Raw genomic sequence first — 13,242 nt, 5'->3', positions numbered from 1 at the left:
TCTCTATCACGCCTGTACAGCCTATAGCCCCTAATGTTAGGCTGGGATCTCTTCCTTGTTCTAGATTTTAAGGATGAGGACATGAAGCTGACACGTAAGTTTTTCTCCTTCTCCTTTGAAAATCTCTGCAGGTTTTCTATCAACACTGGCTGCCTTGTTATTCTTCATTTTCCCGACAGCTGTCCCGACCTCTGCCAGGCAGCAAACTGTGGTCTTCTCTGATTGCTTTTTGCAGAAGGTTGTTGATCTTATCTTCATCAACAGTTGAGTCATGATTCAGAAGGTCCTGGAAATGTTTTTTCCAGCAAGCACTGATTGATTCACTGTCTTTCAGGAGTGTTGTTTTGTCCTGTGATCTTAGAGGTTGAAGGCCTTGAGTGCTAGGGCCATAGACAAATTTGGTTGCACTGAAGAAGCCATGAGTGTCACGGATGTCAGCAAAATGTTGGATTTCTTTTTATTTCTGAATCCACCACTCATTCTTCAGTTCTCGTATTCTCCTCTGCACCTCTGATTTTGCTTGTTGGTGTGCATTTTTCCTGATGGCAGAGTTGATGTCATTCTGCCAGGCAGAGAGAGCTTTCCATTTCTTGTCAATGAGACCTTGAAGTTCAGTGTCATTTTTGTCAAACCAGTCTCGATGTTTCCTGGTCTTGTATCCTATGGTATTTTCACAGGTTGAGAGAACAGCTGTCTTGAGTCCCATCCAGTGCTCCTCAACTCATTCTGGGTGCTCTGTTGGTAGTGTCTCATTCAGGAGTTGCTGGCATTCTCTCTGCTTGAGTGGGTCCTTCAAGCACTCGATGTTTAACATATGTCTGCTTCCTTTGTATTCTTCATTTAGGAGCAATCCTGATGGACATGCAGGAATGAATGAGGTGGCAGTCAGTCCAACAGTCATCAGTGCTAGTCATGGCTTTAGTAATCAGGACATCCTGGTGATCGCGAATCTGAACAGTCACGTGGTCAATCAAATGCCAGTGTTTTGATTTAGGGTGTTTCTAAGATGTCTTAAACTTGTTCCTTTGATGGAACAGGGTATTTGTGATGACAAGTCCATGTTCTGCACACTTCATCAGGAGAAGGACCCCGTTAGCATTTGAATTTCCAATGCCTTCTTTTCTGATAGTACCATTTCAAAATTTTGAGTCTCTTCCCACTCTGGCATAAAATCTCCAAGAAGGATGATCTTATCTTCCCTTGGGATATATGAGAGGATGGTGTCAAGCTGTGAGTAGAAGTTCTCCTTCATGATTTTATCAGCATTGAGAGTCAGGGCATATGCACTCACAATTGTCGCCTGTTGGTTTTTGGCGAGTTTCAGTTGGAGAGTCATGAGGCATTCACTAACGTCAATTGGGTCTTCTGAAAGTCAGTTCTCAAGTTCATTTTTGATGGCAAAACCAACTCCATGTGTTCGTGACTCTTCTTTTGCTGTCCCTCTCCAGAAGAATGTATATCCTCCACCTCCTTCTTTCAGATGTCCTTCTCCAGCGTGTTGAGTTTCAGATAGGGCAGCAATGTTGATGCTGAACTTCCTCAGTTCATGAGAGACTATTGCTGTCCTTTGCTTGAGACAATCACTATTTGAGTAGTCCATTAAGGTTTATACATTCCAGGTTCCAAAAATCATTTCTGTTTCTTTGTTACCACATAGAGGTGGTCCCACTGAACACGGTTATCCAGTCAGGAACTGGTTGAGACAGACTATGTTTGGGGCACCTTTTCTAGCCTCCGCCCCATGTGGGGTGAGCAGAGTGGATCCTAAACAGGACTGCTTAGTCATGGGTGTTGCTGACGAACTGGTCTTACTGCCTCTGTCCTCAAACAAGAGGACTGAAGCAAACACCCACCACCTACATGCCGGTCCATGACTAGGAACTTCCAGATCTCACAGTCCTATCCCTGTCACCACTCACCGATCACTGTAGGGCTTCCCTGTTGTGCAGAGAAAATGTATAATTCCCATACGGAAGATGCCTATGCATGGCTTCTTTTAGCATGAGGATGTTGCTGCACACCAACAAAAGCAGTCCTAGACAGATTGGGATCTAAGTCCAATGGCACGGAATCCAAGACGATTGGAGACCCTTGATCTGCTGCAGCCTTCATCCTCCTTCACAGCTGCAGAAAAGAGGATTACACTTTTCTTTTGCCTGGTCTGCCGTTGAGGTCTTCTTGGATCATAAGGGGCTATGAATACCTCCCTGGATAGCCTGGGGCAGGTACTGTATAAACAGTGCTAAGGCAATTATGACCTGCAGCATTTAGTGTTTCAATTCTGGACCTCTTTTGAGAACATACAGAGAAGTTTTTCAGTAGTTGTTAATCCCCACAGAGCAGAAAAAACCTATTTTCCATGATCTTTGTGGACTCCCTAGCCTTTATTCAAGCCCTGGATTTTTATCTCTCAGCTGTTTAGATGAACCTGTCCATACATTTATTAATTTAGGTCTCACCTTGAAGACATTCCTCTAGGGCCATGTTTAGCTGTAATGCTTGATTTCCCTGGATGTCACTGTTTGCTATTTATATATGTGGGAACACCTAGGAAGAAGTACACAATTCCCCTGAAAGAGAAGACCAGAATGTTTAGATGAGAGTATGTGATCCGTTGTAAACTTCAGTTAATGCAAGGTATTTGGCAATCAGATTGAAGGTGTTACTCAAAATATTCCACAAATATTTGTTCCCAGACAAAAACATCTGTGATTTCCCCTGTGGCACAGCTAAAGAGATACTATGGCATAAGACAAAACAAATGTGATCTAACTTGAGAATTTCCACATAAAATCTGTTAGATTTTACAGGGCAGTAAAAAAGCAGTGTAAACAAACTACATGTACCATTTAGATTTTATTCCTTAAATTCACCATCTAAAAATCAGTCACCTAGTTTTCCACTATGCATTCTACATGCAGGTGTGGATTGAGATAATGCCAGACTTCTGCTTGTCAATATTTTGTCCCATGACCCTTCCCAAAGCTTCCCACTTTCCTCAGAAACCTGAAAATTGTGCGATACATACTAGCTCAGTCAAAATTATGATTCCCAGTCATTGCCTTTCCTTTCTTCCCTCCCTTGTGCTATGTATTGACTAGTCGGAGAAATTGAATGGGACACCATGGAGCCAAGGTAAAATCTTCTCTTCCTTCTTTAGACTTACGCATAAAGCTAGTTTATGTTATGTCATGTGATATTCAAATTCCAGGAAACCCTCTGATCTCACAGATCGCAAAGCACCATTATTGCAATAAAGCACATCCACTATTCCCTGTCAAAAGGAGAGGAACATTTCCCCATTTGAACTCTAGTGATGAGTGCTTCCCTTTCTGCTTCACTCTACTTTCACCACTGATCTCACCTGAGGAAAGTTTTCTCTACTATCTCTACTTAAAGAATATTTCCAAAAATATGATACATGATAGGTTGAGGAGAGGGTTATGTAGAAGGATTTGGATAAACGATTCATAATGGCACCTATTTCCTGCCTTCCTGTGTAAGGATCTAGTTTTTCATGGTTTCTTAGACAAATATAAAAATTTGAAATGAAACTAACGTACACAAAGTCATCTGCTTGAGTCATCTGCAGAGAGTCTGATCTACTATATTGGAGGGGTGAACTCCACTTTTCATTTCAGTGGATATCCTACGATATGTCAACAGTGGTAACTCTTACGCTTCCCAAAGCTTGTAAGAAAGGAAAGGTAGTATATTATCTACGCCAGAAATTCCCAAAAGTGTACGTGGAAAGGAATGATAAGACCTACCAAAGGAAGTATGTAATCATGGGACATTGTACTAATTAAAATATATATGTTTTAATAAAATATGCTAGGATTGCAAAACACAGATGTGACTGATTTAATTTCTCTCAAGGTAGGACTTATATTTCACAGGTTTGCAAAATTCTAATTTGTTTGGTTGAATAAGCAACAGACCAACATCTCTTAAAAATCAAGTGTAAATAGTGTCACATTAACTTGGTCATGTCTTCAATTCTTCAGGTTCAAACAACAACTACATTTAAGTGGACCAGTACATTTATACTTCTTCATGATTTTTTTCATCAGATATCACTGATAAAAGAAACTGGGAACAGGAAAACCTAAAAGGATACCATGAGGCTTCAAGTCAGTCAGCATTCCCTCATGTGACATGGGGCATCTGTGAATCTGAAAGTGAACTTACCTATGGGGAAGTTGAACACCGACTTGATTTGCTTCAAGAACAACTCAACAGGTAAAGATGTGTGAAAGGAGCTGTAAGACAATTTATATCAGTAGAATTAAAACAGGGATGAACTTTGTGGGAGAATTTTCAGAGGTACTTAATGACTTGTGAGCTTCTAAGCCACATAGAGCCAGACCCTTAAAATACCTGGTACATCTGAGCATATTTTACCAACCTAATTCCCTGAAATTACGAGAAAGGCCAAAGGCATTAGTAGTGCTTGTCTCCCCGGCTGTCCTGCTGGGACAAATGGTAGATTTGGGGTGGTTGGGTTTAGGTTTGTTCGTTTTGCTGTGTAGGACTTCAGCAGTTTGGGGGTTAGATATTACCAGTCATGTCAGGCTCCCTCAGTTTGGATGGTGTGTGCATGCACTGTCATGATGCTATCTGTGATGCTGTGCCCCTAACAAGCTTGTTATTCCAAGAGATTGCAGGCCTTAGATCTTAGTAACAAAAGCTCAGCCAGGTTTATTGTTCCCAAGAAACTTAGATGCTGGCATAGGTATTGCCATGGCTAACTGGTACATTGTGCTATCTGGGTTATTTGCAGGCATGGTACAGGCATGAACATAACCCCAATGCTGAGTATAAAGTATTTAGGGTTCCACAGACCTTTTTTATACACTGATCACAGCATCATGTTACAGCATACACATCCTAGTTCTCCCCAGTTACTAAAACATACTTAGGTGACATCATCCGCGTCCTGCTGCTCACTAAATAGTGCAAGCTTCCCACCAGATATGGACACCTGTGACCAAGTCACTTGGATCTTTGTTTTGGTGTTCTTATCAATTCATTCTCTATTTGTTGGCTTTGGAGCCTCCTTTAAAACTAATGAGCTACTTTCCCAATATATCTGTGCAAGCCATATATGGTATGCCTAGTTTTGTTCTAGTGAAGTCATATTTGGTTTATGACATTAGCAGGGCCCCTGTATGACTTGAAATGCACTGACCAGTGGCAAATGCTTTGGGATTTGGGGCACAGGAAGAGCTAAACTGGATGTTCTTGTGGATTTGGGGGGGTAAACATTTATTACATAACCCCCTGAGGTCACAGCAGACTAGATTCAATGACCCAAGGATTCTCTCCAAGCCTATGTTCCTAGCAGAATGTCCAAACGCCTTTAGTGACCTATCTGGTTTTAGCCTCCAAATACGTACAAAATTCCTACTCTTAAAGTCTTTGAGAAGCCTGCACTCAGTCTGTTGGATGCAGATCTTTTGATTCTCTCTGCCCTCCCTCTTTCTCCAATTTTTTTACTCTCAAAAGTAACTCCTGGCCTTCTACACATGCACATGTGCACCCCCCTCTCCCATCCCTCTCTCTCTCTCTCTCACACACACCCCCCCCCACACACCATTTGCTTAGAAAACAGGAATTTTCCCCATCTTTGAAGGGCTCTGCTTTCCTCAGAATGCACAGAATGAACCAGCTGCCTTCCTAGCAGAAGTAGCATTTGTATTGCAGGCATCTTTGCTTTTAATACATAAATCTCTTTTGCAGTTGTCTCTATAATAAACAACCATGGGAGTATCACAAGTGTAAAACATTTACATCTACTACAAAAGAAAACAGTCATTTTCTTTGTCAAAATACTGCATATGTGTGGTACCTTTGCTAATACAATTCATATTCCTTCTTTTCCTCCCTATTGATGACTAAGCAACATAGCATATGGCATCTTAGAAATATCATTAGGAGATTCTGATTAGTCATACAGTATAATTTACTGTGTAATTTCACTCAGTTTTAAATTGATCTGTGCCCTGTCTGTGCCTTCTTATTATTTTCCCCGGAATTCCATTACTTTCAACTTTGTTGACATGACAAATACAAGATTTAACTCTAAATTCACCCATGACTGAGTGTTAGTATCTTTGCCATCCTGCATGTTTTTCTTTGGAAGGGAATGATCTGTTTCTGTTATTGTTATTAAATGGGAAAATAGGAAAGAATGAAAACTTAGAGAAAAGTTAGAACTCTGTGCTTTGGCACAGTAGAAAACTCTTTGTAAAGTAATGAGAAAAGGCACATGAGAATAAGGGTGTAGGTTGTAGCTGTGTTGGTGTAAGTACATAGGCAGACAAGGTTCTTTGTGTGAATCTGATATCTTTTATTACACCAACTTAAATAGTTGGGAAAAAAATAGTTTGAAAGAGCCACCTGGATACCATGTGAAGAATTGCTGCAGTACAGAAGAAACCCCCCCATGAATCACATGCCGCTGGTTATGACAGATCACCCATCCCTCAAACCCATACAGAACATCCTCAAACAATTGCAACCCATACTAAAAAGAGACCCTATTCTTAAAGAGATTTTGCCAGAGCCACCCATCCTAGCCTTCAAACAAGCACCAAACCTCACTAACCTTATCACCAGAAGCAAACTTCCTCATGCCAATGACACACCAAATGGATCCAGACCATGCCATGACAAGAAATGAAAAACCTGCCAACACATCTCCCCCACCCCCACAATTGCTACACCCCACAACAGAGCCATCAGCATTCCCGGAGCTTACAGCTGCACCTCCAGAAATGCAATACGTCTCATCCAATGCACCAAATGCCCTGATGGAAACTACATAGGAGAAACCAAACAACAACTGCGCACCAGAATGAACGCACACCAGGAATTGATCAAAGACAGGAATACCCAATTACCTGTGGGGGCACATTTCCCACAAGAAAACCACTCTCTCTCCAATCTCGCAGTCCTGATCCTCAAAGGAAACTTACAAAACACTTCCCAGAGACGAGCCTATGAACTCTTCTTCATCAACCTCCTGGATACTAAAAATCATGGACTAAATATATTCATTGAATTTGTGACACATTATAACCTGCCTGAGATCTGACTCCCCAGGTACCTCTCCAGTATTCACCCCCCTTGTTCCCCCCTTCCCCCAACCTGTCTCGCACCGATTGACTCCTCAATCTACATCTTCACTGACTGCCTGTCTTATATGCAGACCAGCCCAGCTTCTGGCTTCTTTACTTTTCATTTTATCCAGGAAAAGCGCACACCACCTCAGCCTGACAAAGGGTTTTTAAACCTAAAAGTTTTCTTAAAATTCTTTTTCCAACTATTTAAGTTGGTCTAATAAAATATATCAGATTCACCCAAAGAACCTTCTGCAGATAATACAAATAAGGGGAGAGAAAAAAGTTTCCAATACAAGTTAATTATCAATGCATTATTTTTATTCATTAAAAATTATGACACATAAAGACACTGCATGGTGATTGATGCTGCTGCATTTTTCCTGTGGTATCAGCCTCATACTTACTAAGGGAGCTGAACAGAAGGTGATTCTGACATCTTATATTTGGTCCTTCATTAGGCTACTTTTATAAAATTCAGTGCCATGGAATCAATAGTAACAATAGCAAACAAAGAAGCAATGTTTCTTTTAATATCTATGCAGGGAGCAAAGTCATCCTGAACATCCAGGGGAATGCTGAGATCTGGTGCAAAATTACAACTTAGTTCACAGCCATCTCTTCTGATTAAGTTGTTCTGCAGCATGACATTGGTTAGGTCAAACAAGGAGGCACCTAGCAAAAGCAATTCTGCCAGAGGAGGCCTAAATCTGCTGTTGCAGGGTGCTGAAGTAGTAACATTCATGACATCAAGGGCTGTTGACATAAAGATCTGTTTACAAAGCAAATGATTCTGTCAGGAGATGAGTTCCAATACAATAGGATTTCTATCCATTTTACAATCTTCTTTACAGTGCCTTGTGGCAGCTGGGGAAGCACAATAGGCATTACCCATTGCAGAGTTTGTTAATTAACTTGGCAAGATAATTTGAAAATCACTTCCATGCTATGGCAATGTAAGCATGGAGAAGATAAGCAATCTCCAATGTTGTCACTTCCCTGAAGGTTTATTTACAAAAAATCAGAATTCGTACAAAAATTAGAAAAAAATCAATCAGTTCTGAATCACAAAAAAATGGTGGGTTTATCTCTGAATTTTAAGGAAATCTTCATTTAAGCTCTTTTTTTACCCACGGCTGTGCTCTAAATTCTAATGACTCACTGAATAAAGATTACTGATTTTAAGATCTGTACTTAAAAAAAGAATGACCTAGGTTTCAGCTGTGGGAAATGCATATTATGCAACCAAGGTTTTTAGAGTATCCCTTTGCCTTTAGGACCATCAGAAGTTGCAAAGAAGCAAGGATTTAGGGGGCTATATCTTTTATTGGACCAACTGCATAGTTGGGAGAGACATCAGACACTTTAGCAATTGTGACCCAAAAATCTCAGCCTGCATAAATCAATTCAGTTCTCGTCAAGTCAGCACAGCTATGTTAATCAGCTTAGGATCTGGACTACAATATTCATTTCAGTTACAAACCTAAGTGATAGCAATATATTCATTTGTGTGTTGAACACTAAGGTATGATGCACTTGAGAGAATATGTTCCGTGGATAAGAGGGAGAGCTGCAAGCCTTGGAAGGACTCGGTGCTCCCTCTTCTGTTCTTTCCTATTCAAAACATGTTTATTTTATTAAAAGTTATGATTTTCTTTGTTAATATCCTGCAGCTCCCTCTTGAATGCATTTGTAATCACTGTGTTAAAATGTACTCTACCATGGCTGTGTGCTAACTGATTTCATGCTACTTCTCTAGGCTTGAATCCCAAATGACTGCTGACATTCAAACCATCTTACAGCTGTTACAAAGGCAGTCAACGCTCATTCCACCTACATATAGTATGGTGACTACAAGTGCAGAATATCAACACTCAGCTGCCCGGGTGAAGCCAAACCTTCATCCTGTAGCATCTATTAAAACAGACAGAAGTTTCAGTCCTGCATCACAGGTATGTCTATGCCAATGTCAACTACAAGGATTTTTTTTTACATTCTTACCTGAGGCTGGAAGAACTGTTCACTGCATCAGGCATTTGTCGTGTAGTTCTATTAATAGGAAATAATTTGACCAAACATCTCTGGGGAGTTGTGGGGGGAGGGTAAAGGTCTTAAAGCTACAAAATAGTGTCATAGTGGGCACATCTACACATTAATTAATGTGCTTTTGCTAATGCATATTAAATGTATTACCTCCATTGTCAGGTACTAGAAAAAGGTTCATTAGTCTATTTTAATGCACATTAGCAAAAGTGCACATTTTGTGACTCTTTAATGTGCATTACAATAGGCTAATGTGCATTAATGTGTAGCACAAGCCCAGTAACACATTTAGCAAATGATCACAAACTGTATAAAATGAGATAGCAAAAAGGGACATTACTAGGGGTGGATCCAAGTCAAAAGAATTACTCTTAGCTTAGCACAAAGGAGGCACAAAAAAAGTGCAGTCTTTCGCCAACAGCTGCTGCTGTCCAATGGCTTGAAGCCCTGAGCCATTTCTCATTTCTTTAGCTGTACAGGCGAGAGGAGTTCAGGTGATGCCATAGGCCGTGGAACGGGGTGGGCCACCTGGGCCATGGCCCAACCAACTTTTAGCAAGTTAATTTAGCTAGCTATGCAGTTTTAAAAATAGCTATATAGTTTTGACCAGAATGACAATTGCACATTTGTGGGTTATATAAATTAACATGCTAAAAGTTGGTCGGGTCATGGCCCTGGGTGGCCCACCCCGTTCTGCAGCCTATGGGTGATGCAGCAGGGAGTTCATGATGTATGAATAAACACATGTATTAGAAAGAGAAGTGGGGCTGGAGGTAAAACCATTGCTGTGTCCACTCCCTTCATTGCAGGTGAGTTAAAAATGCATATATATTAAGACCTCTCTTCCCACAAGCTCTGACTTAAAAGATAAAGTAGAGCCTAGTGCATGGATCTGAATCCAAATCCAAACTTCCCCAAAGTTAGGGATCTGCTTTATTTACAGGGTTCAGTTCTTGACATCTCTCAAGTTTCAGGGGTGTTCAAATCCACAGACTCAGGGTGGGGGCATCCCTAGAAAATTCATCTCTTAATTAAGATTTTCTGTAAAACATAAAGCCAAAAACATAGTGTCTGAGGAAGGATAGTGAAGATCAGAAGCTGAATCATATTCAAGTACTTCAAATCAAACATTGTGTTTTCCAGAAATGTTTCTGTGTTTTACGCTTGATTTTTCAAAGATTTTGATTTTGCTCAGTTTTAATACAAACAGGAGAAACAGGAAAACTATTGCCACCTTGTTTCTTTTCTTCCCTTTCAGTGTTCTGAATTTTTAGACCTTGAAAAATCAAAACTTAAACCCAAAGAATCCCTCTCCAGTGGGGTGCATCTTAATACAGCCTCAGAAGACAACTTAGCTTCTTTTTTAGAACAAGAACATGAGAAGTCTTCGGAGTGTCATCAACAGCATTGTAAAACTTATCTCCATCCAGTTAGACACCCTTCCTTGCCAGATTCTTCCCTAAACACTATAGGAATCTTGGGTCTTCATAGGCATGTTTCTGATCCTGGTCTTCCTGGGAAATAATACTTTTGTACTATTACTTCACATAAAATGTAAGTGCTTTTAATGGTTGTTTTTCCTTTTTGTATTTAAATCCTCTATACTTGACTCAGGGGCTACAAGGAATATAACATTATATGCAAAAGTACTGTATATTTTCCTAAATTTGAAGCTTGTAAGGTAAAGTTGAGCAGTTATGTTGTAAATATACACACACACACACACACACACACACACACACACACACAGAAACTATATGTTCCAAATGTAAAACTGCCAGCATTCTCAAGGCACCTTATATTTTTTATTTTTTTAAAAAATACATGCATGTCCCAAAATTATACTTTATGTTGCATGGAGATTATCATTGACCACTTTCACTGCGGTGGTACATTATTGGGGATTTGCCTTCAAAGCAAAGAGGGCAGGTGTTGATGATAACCCACATAGGCATGATCCCTACTTGCTATTCTGAATTGCAAGTGAAAACCTTCCAATCCTATTTTGAAAATTTAGTTATGCTTCTTGTGGTAAGTTTTTGGCAGTCAAGGGCAATGATTCCACTGCTCAGAGAAAGAATAAACTAAGACTTCTGGTTTCTAAATGATTAAGAAACAGAACAGAGAGCAGTCTCTTCAAAACAAACTGGAGTTGGTCACTGTTTAACTAGAAGAACATCTGTGCTACTCAATAGAAAGTATCATCACTGACTGCATCCATAAGGCAACATTACCTGAATAGATTGTTTCTTGTGTTTTTGCACTTTTTCTTTTTTCTTTTTAAATCTTCTTCATAACTAAAAAGTTAGCTGTCAGAAGCAGGCAGGTAGTTCTCATCTGTCACTCAAACATAATCAAATGCAATAAATATAATTTCTATGTAATACAGAAGACTGTGTTCCTTTTGTTCAATGCAAAATACTAACAAGCTGTATAAATTACAATATTTTACAGGTTTTCTTTTTATAAGTATCATTGTTGTCATTTGCAATATCTCTTTTTACTTACTGGCCCCTCCACAGAGAGCTAGAAAAATATATTTAAAAAAAAAAAAATATATATATATATATATACATACGCATATCTATCTGCATATATGTGTATGTATGTGTATATATTTTCATACAAATAAATGTATGTGAATATTTAAATGTGTATGTGGGTATAGATACAGATATATGTACATATGTAAAATCACTTCCAAGTACAGTGGTAAACTTTCTTATTACAAAACAGGTAAGCTTAGCTTGTGTCCAAAGCTGACTACACTAAAATAAATTGAGTTTAAGGTCCATAGGCTTTAAATACAGTATGTACTGTATATGCATAATGCTTTGTTAATACTTAGATTTAATTTTATTAAAATATTATACTGCTTCAAATGGTGTGTTTGTTTTAAAAAGACCTGACCTTTTTATTATTGTTTTTAAATATTTAAAGATGATCACATGATTTTCTAATCTTAAACAAAGCTTTAATGTAGAAGTCCTCTCAGAGGGGAACTCTGCTGATTTCTGAAAAGCAGAGATGCAAGCAAGTTACTGGGTGGGAATTTATAATTAAAAAAACCAAAACAACCCAACCTAAACCTATGCTTCAGAAAGTGGCAAGGACTGATGCAGCAGTGATTGTCCTTTATATGTGTAGACACTGGTTCTGACAGGTTAGGATGTACATGAACGCCAGCCCAGCTTTGATGCCTGATTCATAATAGCTCCAGTCAAACTGAGCTAGTAAATAAATACAAGAGGCCTGAAGAGAATTAGGCCCGTTGCATATGAGATCCCCTTTTCCTCTCCTTTATCTTAGGTTTACATTACCAGTGAAAAGACTCTATCCTGAAAAAAGCTAAATGCCCTCAAGCTCCACTGAGCTCATAGGCTGTTGTAGTATTTAGCACCTCTCAGGATTGGACTAGAATCCCTTGCTCGCATGCACTGAAATGTAGCAGAGGTGCTGAATAACAAATTAATAGTCTCTACTTTTACTTTTTTAATTGTGAGTTAACTGCTCCTGCTTTATCTAAATGTAGTAGCCATCTGCTAAACCCTAACATCTGGTACAAAGGCTGAATTAGCACATTTTCTAGCAAAACCGCAAATGCTTCTTTAGATTAAAAATAATCTGATAAACTAAGAATAAAATTACAACAGAGTAAGTAAAGAGACAGAGTTATAGTTTATCCTGTAATTTTCTACAGCCCTGAAATAGAATTAAATAAAACACATGGAGTGGGGGAAGCTCAGATATAGGCAAGTCCCTCTATAAGGAGAGGGAGAGATTCCCTGCCTTATCTATCTCCCTCTCTTTTGAAAGCCTGTTCTCCTACTTGATTGTACTCACCAGGCAGAGGTCTCTGAAACAGTAGCCATTTTAGGAGGTTCTGCATGTGGCTGTATAAATAGAGCAGGAAAGCATGAAGAAAGTGGTAGTACCCCAGTTAGCAGGAGTTTATCCATCCTTTCTCCATTGAAGGAGGTTGGTCTGTCCCCTTTCGTGGTTCTATAAGGTACAGATCTACTCTGCCTTGGCTCTCCCCCTTCCAATGGAGAAAGAAAAGAGAAGAGGAAGGCTG

The 13,242-nt window shown here is 39.5% G+C and overlaps 1 protein-coding gene across 1 annotated transcript in view; it reads left to right on the top strand.

Moving 5' to 3' along the window:
* KCNH7 (potassium voltage-gated channel subfamily H member 7) overlaps positions 1–10,872 on the top strand; it is a 483,070-nt gene extending 472,198 nt beyond the window's left edge. The window contains exons 14-16 of the mRNA XM_019522712.1: positions 4,074–4,242; positions 8,884–9,076; positions 10,426–10,872. Of these exons, the coding sequence (XP_019378257.1) occupies positions 4,074–4,242; positions 8,884–9,076; positions 10,426–10,692 (629 nt within the window). The 3' untranslated portion in view covers positions 10,693–10,872. The remainder of the gene's footprint in view (positions 1–4,073; positions 4,243–8,883; positions 9,077–10,425) is intronic.
* The last annotated feature ends 2,370 nt before the right edge of the window (positions 10,873–13,242 follow it).

The sequence above is a fragment of the Gavialis gangeticus genome, unplaced genomic scaffold (genome assembly GCF_001723915.1).
Source record: "Gavialis gangeticus isolate Ggan-Ray unplaced genomic scaffold, GavGan_comp1, whole genome shotgun sequence".
Classification (NCBI taxonomy): domain Eukaryota; kingdom Metazoa; phylum Chordata; order Crocodylia; family Gavialidae; genus Gavialis; species Gavialis gangeticus.
This window is presented reverse-complemented; position numbering and strand designations above follow the sequence as displayed.